The following is a 12,294-nucleotide window of genomic DNA, read 5'->3' on the forward strand; positions in this document are numbered from 1 at the left end:
AGTATATGTTCTCAGTGTCATTAAACCATGGAGAGAACAGTAATAAGTTAAACACTACGCAGGGTTACAGACACAGGAAAGAACTGTAAATGGTCTGCACTAAACCTTAGCAGTTCTACAAAGTACTTTACTACATTTCTCATTCACCCATTCACACACACACACACACACACACACACACACACACACACACACACACACACACACACACACACCAATGCCATGCAAGGCACTAGCCTGCTGTCAGGAGCAACTTGGGGTTCAGTGTCTTGCCCAAGGACACTTCATCATGTGGAGTCATGTGGGCTGGAAATCAAACCACCAACCCTATGATTAGTGAACAACCGGCTCTACTACCTGAGCCGAAACTAGCTGTATAGAATACACTTAGTAGAATATACTTTTCAAAAAGACATTTTTCCTAACTTCTTTTTTTAAATAATTGTATTTCCTCTCAAAAGGTAAACACATGACAGGGCAGCCTTCACCAATTATTCACTGTAAGAGTCCTGTTCATTTCAAAAGCAGTGATTTGCAGACATTTCTCCTTAGCATACTGTGTACCATAGACTTCAATGTAAAAAAGATCAAACCTAACATTTACTTGCATGTGAGACAACTCTGTGTATTCAGACTGTATACAATTCAATTCAATTCAATTTATTTTATTTGTATAGCGCTTTTTACAATAGACATTGTCTCAAAGCAGCTTTACAGTAATATCAACATGGTATACAGATATTAAAGGTGTGAATTTATCCCAACTGAGCAAGCCACTGAGTGGCAACGGTGGCAAGGAAAAACTCCCTAAGATGTTTTAAGAGGAAGAAACCTTGAGAGGAACCCGACTCAGAAGGGAACCCATCCTCATCTGGGTAACAACAGTTAGTGTGAAAAAGTTCATTATGGATTTATATGAAGTCTGTATTGCGTTAGGAGCAGCCGTAGTCCCAGTAGTCTGGAATTAGAGAAGATTTGAGCTCCATCCAGAGGAAGAAAGGATCTGGATCTCTAGTATCTCCATAAATTCGTGTGGGACTCGGCGAAAGGAGAGAAGGAGAAAAAAGATTATTATGACTGCGAAGTAGTAGAACAGAATCTAGTCAGGGTAGGCTTGAGTAAACAAATACGTTTTAAGCCTAGACTTAAACACTGAGACTGTGTCTGATTCCCGAACACTAATAGGAAGACTGTTCCATAACTGTGGGGCTCTAAAAGCGAAAGCTCTCCCCTCTGCTGTAGCTATCACTATTCGAGGTACCGTCAAATAGCCTGCATCTTTTGATCTAAGTAGGCGTGGCGGATCATATAAAACCAAAAGGTCGCTTAGATATTGTGGCGCGAGACCGTTTAGTGCTTTATAGGTTAATAAAAGTATTTTATAGTTAATGCGAGATTTTACTGGGAGCCAATGCAGTATTGATAATATCGGTGTGATATGGTCGTATCTTCTAGTTCTAGTTAGGACTCTAGCAGCTGCATTCTGGACTAATTGGAGCTTATTTATATTCCTACTGGAACATCCAGACAGTATGGCATTACAGTAATCTAATCTAGAGGTGACGAATGCATGAACTAGTATTTCCGCATCATGTAGTGACAATATGTTTCTTATTTTAGAAATATTTCTGAGATGAAAGAAAGCTATCCTAGTAATATTATCTACATGAGCATCAAATGATAGGCTGGAGTCAATAATCACTCCAAGGTCTTTAACTGCTGTACATGATGAAACAGAAAGACCATCCAGAGTAACCATGTGATCAGAAAGAATACTTCTAGCTACACGTGGGCCAAATAAAAGTATTTCTGTTTTATCAGAATTAAGTAGAAGGAAGTTAACATCCAACATCTAATATCCTTTACACAATCATCAACTTTACTAAGCTTCTGTCTGTCCTCTGGCTTCGCTATACATGTGGTGTTCTGTGTCACAGAGCGTCACGTGGGTCTGTTATTAGGTAACTGAAAAGACCTTTGCAAGCATTATACACGTCATACACACGCAAATCCTACAACAAGTCCTTAATTCATACAAACAAAATGCTCAAAGAAAGTCATCACACACACACACACACATACATACATACATATATATATATATATATATATATATATATATATATATATATATATATATATATATATATATATATACACACATATATACACCAATGATGTGCAGAAAAATTGCACTGCTTATGAAAACATTTTTTATGAAATTACAAAAGTGTTTGATCTTAAAATAAAAATCACTAATTGTATGTGTTAATTATTTCTATATCCAATTTCCTATACCTTTCCTATACAATTTCCTGTTAAAAGTAAAATCTAGAAATGATCTTGTGTGTTTAATGTTTTGTGCACTTTTCAGGAGAACTCTCTAAACTCAGAAGTGGTGGATCAGATTTACAAGAGGAACCCGATACTACGCTACACACACCATCCTCTACACACACCATTACTTCCTCTGCCCTACGGAGACGTCCACCGCAGCTGTGAGTATCTCACACACCGCAACTGTTCCAATCCTCTGGAGGCATCCACCAGGCTAATCTTTGGTCTTTTTCTGTTTACTAGCTGAAAGGGGGCGGAGCTACAGCACTTTGCAGGCTGAGGCGTTGAAGCTTTTTTGCACACTTCAGCAGCTTGAGGGTGTGGCCGATCCCGTCCCAATAATTCAAGGCCTTCTGCAGACAGGTCATGACCTCCGACCCCTGCGAGATGAACTCTACTGTCAACTCATTAAGCAAACTACACGGCCCCCTGAGCCAGGTGGCCCCGCCCACATCAGTGGCTGGAGAGTCATAGCCTGCATGTGCTGCACGTTTATCCCTATCTCCAGAAGCATCCTGAAGTACCTCAAATTCCACATCAAAAGGTTCATGGCCGTGTGTGTGTGTGTGTGTGATTCTATGTGCATCTGCTATCTATGTGAATCTTGGAGTCAGTGTTGTTTAATCATTGACTGTAATATTTAGGACACGCGAGTTATTCCCAGGCACGGAGATGGAGCAATATGCTGCATTTTCCCAGGAGGCACTGAGGCATGTACGTGGACGGGAATATGTGCCATCACATGAGGAACTCAGAGCCATTCTCAACAGACAGGAAATGACATCAACTGTATACTGCCATGGCGGTGGATCCTGCAAAATTGTCATCAACTCGCACACCACAGCAGGAGAGGTAGTCACCAGTTACGTCAACTATTTACAGCTTAGTCTTTCACAGTGACCTTGGGTTCAATATGTTTCTCTCTCTCTCTCTCTCTCTATCTATCTCTCTCTCTCTCTCTCTCTCTCTGTATATGTTTCTAGGTGGTTGATAAGTTATTAAAGGGCCTGGCTATGGAGGATAGCAGGAATATGTTTGCTCTATTTGAACACAACGGCAGCACAGACAAAGCCATTGAGAGCCGCACCATTGTGGCTGACGTCCTTGCTAAGTTTGAGAAGTGAGTTTTGCTTCGTTTCACTTTTAAAAATAATTTCTTCTTACACTGGGATAAAATATAGGGTGACATCTCGGCTCTGTGGCAATTTGAGGCACGACAAAACTTCCTCCACTCACTATATTAAAGCTAAATGGGAGCGGGAGTTCAATATCAATATTACAGAACAAGTGTGGGAAAAACGTGTGTAACACAATGCATGACCACTAACATCTGGTTTACGCATGTAACCCTGTTCCCTGAGAAGGGAACAAGACGTTGCGTAGCTGAACGGTGTGGGAAGCGCCCACAGTGTTCAGCTAACACAACGTGAAGTACCCTTTGAAAGGGAACTCAAGGATGTGGAAAGAATTTGGGTGGAAAACTTTGACTCGCTATTTTTATAACACCTAAAATAAAGAGCAAACATACTAGCTCTCAACAACCATATTGGAGGATGTACAGAAGCCAATCACACACACACACACACACACACACACACACACACACACACACACACATGAGTAGATGAGATGATTAACGTTCAGGTGACCAGACGAACCAGTGATAAAGATGGGTTGTGATATCCACCACTACATCACATGTATTAGAAATAAATGTTACATTTTATTTTACATTTAGAATAGGCAAGTCTGGTTTATGTACAGGTTTTACTAATGGATGTTTTTGTCATTTCCAGCCAGATTCCCTCAACTCTCAACTCACAAAACACTTTTTGCTTTCTTCTCTCTCAGGCTGGCAGGTGGAGAAGACAATCAGGGTGGAGGATGGAAGTTTTATTTCAAGCTGTATTGCTTTACAGACACAGAGAACATCGCTATGGACAGTGTGGAGTTCGCTTTCATGTTTGAACAGGTCTGAGTTTTCACTAAATATGCCTGACACTGAGCTCAGGGCTATTCAACTTTGTTGGCAGGAGGGCCACTGTGTGTATATATACTGTACATACTGTATATTATACCTCCAGCCGATTTGCAAAGAAGTGAACGTAATAATCCTTTCACTTTGTTTTATTTATTTTTATACCCTTCAATGTCTTTTTGCCCCACATAATCAGTTCAGGGGTTTTTTTCTTCTTTCTTTTTTTTCAGGCCCATGAGGCAGTGATTAGTGGACAGTATCCTGCTCCTGAGGAAACTCTGCAGTTCCTGGCAGCTCTTCGGCTGCAGCATCTGTTCGGAGACTACGCTACCCAGAATGCATTACCGGACCTGGAGCAAGTGTTCCCTGTGGCACGTTTGCGTGCCCGTATTCAGCGTTTCTCCTCCAGCAGCGGTGGCACAGAGAAGAAGCGGGGCAGTTTCCTGGAGGGTACGCTTAGGCGGAGCTTCCGGGGGTCTCTTGGGCGGAGGCAGGGCGAGAATTCGGCTGCAATGGAGGCATGGTTTCAGGACGAGAAGGCGGAATTAAGGAGCTGTTTGGTGGAGAAATGGAAGAAGCTGCAGGGAATGAGTCAGGATAATGCCATGATCAAATACATGAACCTGGTCAGAGAGTGGCAGGGTTACGGGTCTACCCTGTTCAACGTAGAGGTGAGTAAAGACGCACACAATTAAAGGAAAACTCCATCCTGAATGACTCGCATATCAATTTTATTATTAACACGCGATCTTCAACCCTATTTATCTTTTGCTTTGTGATAAAATTCTGTGTTGATTTTATTGTATTTTTTTCATTTAAACTTCATCATGTTAGTGTGTTTTCACTTTGCATCATCTCTGCTTAAAGAGAGTGATGCAGCGGCACTTCAGTCTGTCAAGCTCTCTCCCCTCCTCAGCTGTACACTCTGCTCAAATAGATCAGCTTGAACTTTCATACTAATACCGCCAACAACATTGACATGCTTGTCATCTCGTACAGCACTAACTAGCTGAACCGAGTCTCTGCTGTGACTCAGCATAATTGTGTCTTATAGCTGCTTTGCTTTCTGGAACATTGGGTCCAGTGTTTTTCTTCACTGCTTCTATGCTGGAGTTCTCATTAATATGACAAATGTTAAACAGCGAAATGTGATCATTATCCCTTATGTTTGAGATTTGTGTTTTTTTTACATCTAATATACATCACATATATATACATACATGTTAGCAAAGGCAGCCACTTCTTACCATGTCATATAAAAGTTTCTTTCTCTCTCTCTCTCTCTCTCTCTCTCTCTCTCTCTCTCTCTCTCTCTCTCTCTCTCTCTCTCAGTGCATGGATGGTGTGTATCCTACAGAACTGTGGCTGGGAGTGAGTCGTAAGGGGGTGTGTGTGTATAAGCAGGGAGAGGCTTGGCCGCTGGAGGTCTTCTCCTATGAGGCCATTTTGTCTTTTGGTGCGCCACAGTCCAACATTTACAAGATCAGTGTGGAGGGAAGAGACCTGTTCTTCCAAACTAGCCAGGTAACAAAACACTTTTCTCAAATAAACCATCTCATAGATGCATGTTACTGGCCGTCTTAAAATGAAAATGCATTCCTACAATTAAATGAACTGCCTTTTATCAAGCAAACACAACTAGCTAATATCAGCTGTCAATCTCTCCAATATTTCGGTCATATGCAAAAAAATGCTAATAGCTAAATGTCACAATACAGATTGTCTAGATAAATATAGCTAATGACAGATAATTAGTGATAAATATTTGGTCACTTTCCTCAGGCTCTGTTTTTTTTTTTTGTGAGGAAGAATTCTTGAGCCTGAATAGTTAATGGTTTTTATGTTTATTCCCTCTTTTTAGCACAACACACATCACTTGTGGGTTCATGTATAAACAAACATTGCAAAATTTACCTACTGTTATACCACTGTAGAATTCTTTAATTTGATTGGTCAGATGATGTTGATTCAATTTTGATAACAGTAGCTCTGACAGCAGTTCCGGTTGTAATTTAAATGACATGTGTATATTAAATGCACTTGTTCTAAAACATTATCATTTCATGAAGCAAAAAAGAAAACGTTATTTAACAAGGATGTTGTAATCATCGATGTGATGCAGCTTTTTTGTAACATTTTGTTACATTTTTGTAACATTTACTGAAGCAGTCTTGGGTTTCAGCTCTTTGTACGGGTTGGTAAGATTTCTGCTTACTTTGTGCTTTTTTAGGTTTCTCATTAATATGACAAGCTGTGGGTTTGTTCTTATTAACTTTAAGAGAGAGAGAAAAAGAGAGGCTGGTGAGGGAACAGCTGTTTATACAGTCATGGGGAAAAAGAAAGTACACCCTTCTTCAATTCTATGTTTTTATTTATCAGGGTCTAAATAACAATTGTGTGATCCTCACCAAAGTCTCTTAATAAGCAAATAACCTCAAGCAAATAAATAAATAAATAAATAAATAAACAAAACAGATTTCAATATGTAGTTATTTTCCCCCCAAAAGTAAACCAATATTCAGAAACCAGGTGGGAAAAAACAAGTAAGAGAGCAGCCAGGTGTTAGTAATGGAATGGACAAGATTAGTTTATCATCAAGAAGCAGAACCTTTTGGCAGTTTGTTGTTCTGGAGCACTCGAGTGTGTGTCTATTTCATGCCAAGAAGAAAGGACATCAGTGATGACCTCAGAGAAACAATTGTTGCTGCTCATCAATCTGAGAAGGGTTATAAGGCCATCTCCAAACAATTTGAAATTCACCATTCTACAGTGAGAAGGATTGTTTACAAATGCCTTCGGACATCTTCCCAGGAGTGAATGTCCCAGTAAATTCTGTCCAAGGTCAGACTGTTTAATGCTCAGAGATGTAAAGAAAACCCCAAGAGTCACATCATGTGACCTACAGGCCTCTGTGAGCACATTAAATGTTTATGTTCGTGACAGAACAATCGGAAAAAGACTGAACACGTATGGCTTTCATGGAAGAGCGGCTAGGAAAAAGCCTCTTCTCTCCAAAACGAACATGGTAGCATGACTTAGATTTCCAAAATATCCTTTGGACTGATGAGAACAAGGTGCAGATGTTAGATCTTTGTCATCATGCACAGCACCATGTTTGGCAAAAAAACAAACACAGGGTATCACCACAAATACCTCATACCAACTCTCAAGCATGATGGTGGAGGGAAGATGATCTGGGCTGCAGCCACAGGACCTGCGAAACTTGCAGTCATTGAGAGAACAATCAACTCTGCTTTGTACCAGAATCATCTTGAGACAAATGTGTGGCCATCTGTCCCACAGCTTAAGCTGGGTTGAAATTGCATCTTGCAACAGGACAGTGATCCCTATCTGATTGTCTATAGAAGAAAGAATATATGTTGGAATAGCCAAGTCAAAGTCCAGACCTCAACCCCATTGAGATGCTGTGATGGGATCTTAAGCGGGCTGTACATAACGAATGCCCTCAGCCATCAACAAACTGAAGCAGTGTTGTAAAGAAGTGTGAGCCAAAACTTCTCCAAAACAATTTGGGAGACTGATAAACTCATAAAACACTTGCTTCAAGTTATTGTAGCTGTGTCTACATGTTACTGAATTATAGGGGGTACTTATTTTTTCCCACCTGGTTTCTGAAAATCTTTGGAAAAAGCGACTACATCTGTGAACTCTGTTGTGTGGTTTGTTGTTGTTACCTGAGGTTATTTGTTTGTTTACAGAAGTTGGTGAGAACCACACAATTGTTATTTAGGCCTTGATAAATAAAAAGATAGATTTGAAGGAGGGTATACTTTCTTTTTCCCATGACTGTAGTTATAATAAGAAAAATAGGAGATAATAGGAACAAAGTTGTTTTATGAGCAGTCCACAACATTAAATATAACTATAAGTGGATAAAAAGTATGACATTCTGTCCATTCAAAATTTTTTATTTGTAATTGTTGGAAAATCGCTGTGGTGTAAGAGGAATAAAATACTTTGGGATGTGCAGTAACTGTAATAAATAAATAAATAAATAAATAAATAAATAAATAAATAAATCAGGATAGTATGGTCTGCACTTATATAGCGCTTTTCTTAACCTTAGAGGTTCCAAAGCACTTTACACTGGTTCTCATTCACACATTCACACACACACTTGCACACCAATGGTAGCAGAGCTGCCATGTAAGGTGCTAACTTGCCATCGGGAGCAACTCGGGGTTCAGTGTCTTGCCCAAGGACACTTCGGTGGAGTCATGTGGGAATTGAACTGCCAACCCTACGATTAGTGGACAACCTGCTCTACCAACTGAGCCACAGCTGTCATAGTAGCAGTAACTCTGCCCCAGGCCGCATCATGCCATCCCATCGTGGATTATTTTCCTGTAACGGCACACTGCGTTTTATTTCTTACTTGTCACATGCATTAGAATTTAGAATTAGAGTACAAACAAATAACTTCTTAACCTATTGTTATACAGCTGTTGAATTCTCAAATCTGAAAACAGAAGCTCTGACAGTAGTTCTGGCTGTACTGTAATTCAAATGACAGATTTATTGTAAGGCACTTGTTCCAAAACATTACCATTTCTATCATAACAACTTACACTGGGACTTGTCGCATGGATGCTACAAATATTCTAAGGCTAATAATAGGACAAAACGGAATGCTTACAGAATGCTGCGTGTATAAATATGCTTCCAAATCACATGTGTTTGTGCACTGATTTGTAAGGGAGTAGAAAGATGGTTCACATTTCAACTAATTACTTAATATGTGATTGTCTAATTTTTAGTGTTTTTGTACATTTTTGTGTTTAGGTGATGGACATTGCTAAACTGATGAAAGCCTACATCAGCATGATTGTACAGAAGCGTTTCAGCACCTGTCCATCAATCAGTAGCCATGGCACACAATGCAGCAAATGGTGAAGACTGACCTCCTATGACCTTTCAGCTCTGAATTACGAACACACACACTGTATGTAACCGAGTGGCGACACAGAGTTACAGTGGGACCTGGCAGAGGTTGTAGCTTATTCTTATTAAAACATTCCCAGGTTCAAGGCAATCCAGTCGAGCCTTATTAATTACTCAGTAGACATTCTGTAAAGCAGGGAGCAAGGTAATAATAATCACCATGTTCTGATGAGTGCTGTGTAAATCATTAAACAGGACATTCACCTGAAAGTGCCTAAAACCACTCTGCAGGATAAATGTCTTTTTAAAAAAAGAAAATCCTGACACACATTGCAATATGAACCTTTTCAGTGTAATCAGTGCCATTTGAATTTCAGCAGTAGGTCTGTAGTAAATATTACCAAAAGTGTTCTGGAGACGCTGTGTGAGCGTTTAAGGTTTTATCCAGTAGCGTTTCACTGGAGCTCTGCAGGCAGATTCTCCAGCCAAAGAGACTGTGCCTTTTTTGCAAGTGCATACACACACACACACACACACACACACACACACACACACACACACACTCTAACCTGTATGTACAGTCACACACAGTGAACACATACTTATACTCAGTGCCGCGCTTCAATGTGTACAACTTTAATGTGCAATGTTTTGTTTTATACTGAAAAAGTTGTATATTTTAAAATCATTGTTACAAAATGCTCATGTCAGGAGGGTGCCTCTTGTTATATATATATATATATATATATATATATATATATATATATATATATATATATATATATATATATATATATATATTGTTTATTCAAAAGTACATTTGCCATGAGCTGTTATTTTGATTCCCAGAATTTTAAGAAACACCAGCAATATGCAATTTTTGACATTCCTGTGTAATAACTGTGGTAGATAATAAAAGAACCAATAAAACCAAAACATCTGTGTTGATTGACACGCCATTACGGTTCTGACATGATATTTATTTTGGTTTTGGTTTTTTGGGGGGGTTTTTCAACACAAAAGCCTGTCATTTTAACAGGGGTGTCTAGACTTTTTTATATCCATTGTAATAGTATATATTCATGCATTCTTCAGTCTGGGAGCCTGGGAACACTGGGCGTGAGAAGGAAATACACCCTGGACATGACATCAGTCTATCAAAGGGCTCCAGGACTGTACATTCACACTTAAAGCTGCAGTACTTTTGCCTCTCTATTGCCGTCTCTGTTTGAAACATAAAATTGCAAGTTACTTGCGGAGGTTTTTATTTATTTTTTATTTTTTATTTATTTATTTTTTTTAAACGTGGGTTGTGCTTCGGCACTGCTCCTCTGTCCGGATGAATCTGATGGTTTGAAGTATAAGTACGGGTTGTATATTAGCTCCAATATTTGACAATAGTGGTGGTGGTGGGTATGGTTTTCTTGAAGTAGAGGCGAGTTCCTCTCTCGCATAGCTAGCAGAAATCAAGTGCAATTTACACACTGTCTATGGCAAAACAAGCAAACAAAAAATAATATAGGAAACTCAATACTTAGCTGAATTAAGCGAACAAGTACGTTAATGTTAGCTAGCTACCTATTGAGCCACTGAAATGTCTTACCTGTTCATCTCTGCGTCAATCGTCGATCCCTTCAGATCTCTGAGTTTTCGACACCTCTAAAAATCCATGCCAGTTTTTAGCACAGACTCTGTCGCTTTCCCTTTTTGGCTGAAGGTTCTCTACAGTTCAAGGTTTCTTGGTTTTGCTGATTCCCCAGATGTCGCCGATGATTGCTGTTTAGAACTATCCAGATTAAAAGCAGCCATCTGGATGACAAGTTTAAATTCTAAGAAACTACAAACACAGCACAAACACATGCAATATAGTAGCCGTCTCTTCTTTCTGTTTACGGATGTGACGTAACCACGCAAAGTCGAATGACCTCAAAGTGACGTTTCCCACGAAATTCGACTCAGTTCAAATTATAAATCATTATTATAAGCTTGCTTTTGCAAATTGGGGTAAGGTAAGGAGACAATATTGAACACTATTTTTTTATGTACTTGCTCAAAAATTGATTTTTGGTTATTTTTAGCAGCTTTAAGGGCAGTGTAAAGTCACAAATTCCCCTATTGGTTTGATTTTTTGGGAGCTGGGAGGAAACTGATGAACTCGGAGGAAACCCGCAGAGCCATGAGAAGAACACGTACAGAAACTCCATAGAGTAAACCGAGCTCGACGAGAGGCAGCAACATTCACACTCCACAACTGTGCTGCCCTGATAGAATACAACAACAACAACAATAATAATAATAGATTATTATTACTAGTAGTAGTATTTGTTTGTTTAAATCAGTGGTTCTCAACTAGGGGGATGAGATCGGAAGGGGGGCGCAAATTGTTTTCAAGAAAAAAACACAGACAGGGCATCATTTGGGTACTCTGTATTTTATTGCTTTTCAAATAGAATATGCATAAATGAAAAACCCCGCACTCCCTCTCCCTCTGTATTTTCTTTTTTACTGGGGAGAGGCGAAGCTTATCCTGCCTTTTATCTAGCTGTCAGTGCAGACCAGTGTTGCCAACTTAGCGGCTTTTCAGACCCCTTTAGCGACTTTTTTGCAAAAAAAAAAAAAACAGCACCCAGCGACAAATATAGCGACTTTTTGGACGAACCTTACGAAAATATCTCTAGTACTGTCCTGCAAGCGCAAGGTCTTGCTTTCCCACTACACTCACACGTCTCTCTGTGTCTGCTCTGTTCAGAGAGAGGCTGAGAGATGGAGATTTAACAATGTCATGGATAACGAGACGTGGCCTTCATCCCAATTTACATCATTCGTATGTGAATGTTTTTCGAATGCAAGACGAATGGAATGCAACATGTTTTACATGTAAAATAGTCCACGTTATTACAGCCTAGTTCTCTTGTTCAAAGTAGTTATAGTGTTCAGAAACATTTGTGATAATTCGTGTTCCATACCTGTCCGTTAGTTTTATAAAAGTTATTTAAAAAATCACAAAAGTTAAGAAAACTAATTTTAAAAAATACAAAAACACAAAAGCAAAAAAAAATCCACCGACCTATCTATCT

General features: G+C 39.4%; 1 protein-coding gene and 1 long non-coding RNA gene across 3 annotated transcripts in view; one reads left to right on the forward strand and one right to left on the reverse strand.

The window, feature by feature from the left end:
* Positions 1-10,176, forward strand: part of myo10 (myosin X) — an 80,917-nt gene extending 70,741 nt beyond the window's left edge. For both annotated transcript variants that reach the window (XM_017495727.3, XM_053688661.1), the window contains 8 exons: positions 2,375-2,498; positions 2,581-2,881; positions 2,982-3,189; positions 3,321-3,457; positions 4,189-4,309; positions 4,546-4,986; positions 5,648-5,839; positions 9,119-10,176. In XM_017495727.3, the coding sequence (XP_017351216.1) occupies positions 2,375-2,498; positions 2,581-2,881; positions 2,982-3,189; positions 3,321-3,457; positions 4,189-4,309; positions 4,546-4,986; positions 5,648-5,839; positions 9,119-9,229 (1,635 nt within the window). In that variant the 3' untranslated portion in view covers positions 9,230-10,176. The remainder of the gene's footprint in view (positions 1-2,374; positions 2,499-2,580; positions 2,882-2,981; positions 3,190-3,320; positions 3,458-4,188; positions 4,310-4,545; positions 4,987-5,647; positions 5,840-9,118) is intronic.
* On the reverse strand, positions 659-11,147 carry LOC128635603 (uncharacterized). Its single transcript, XR_008398552.1, has 2 exons — positions 10,821-11,147; positions 659-1,038 (listed from the first exon to the last, which is right to left on the reverse strand). It is a non-coding gene; the product is annotated as an uncharacterized LOC128635603 (long non-coding RNA).
* Between the last annotated feature and the right edge of the window lie 1,147 nt (positions 11,148-12,294).

The sequence above is a fragment of the Ictalurus punctatus genome, chromosome 20, assembly GCF_001660625.3.
Source record: "Ictalurus punctatus breed USDA103 chromosome 20, Coco_2.0, whole genome shotgun sequence".
Taxonomy (NCBI): domain Eukaryota; kingdom Metazoa; phylum Chordata; class Actinopteri; order Siluriformes; family Ictaluridae; genus Ictalurus; species Ictalurus punctatus.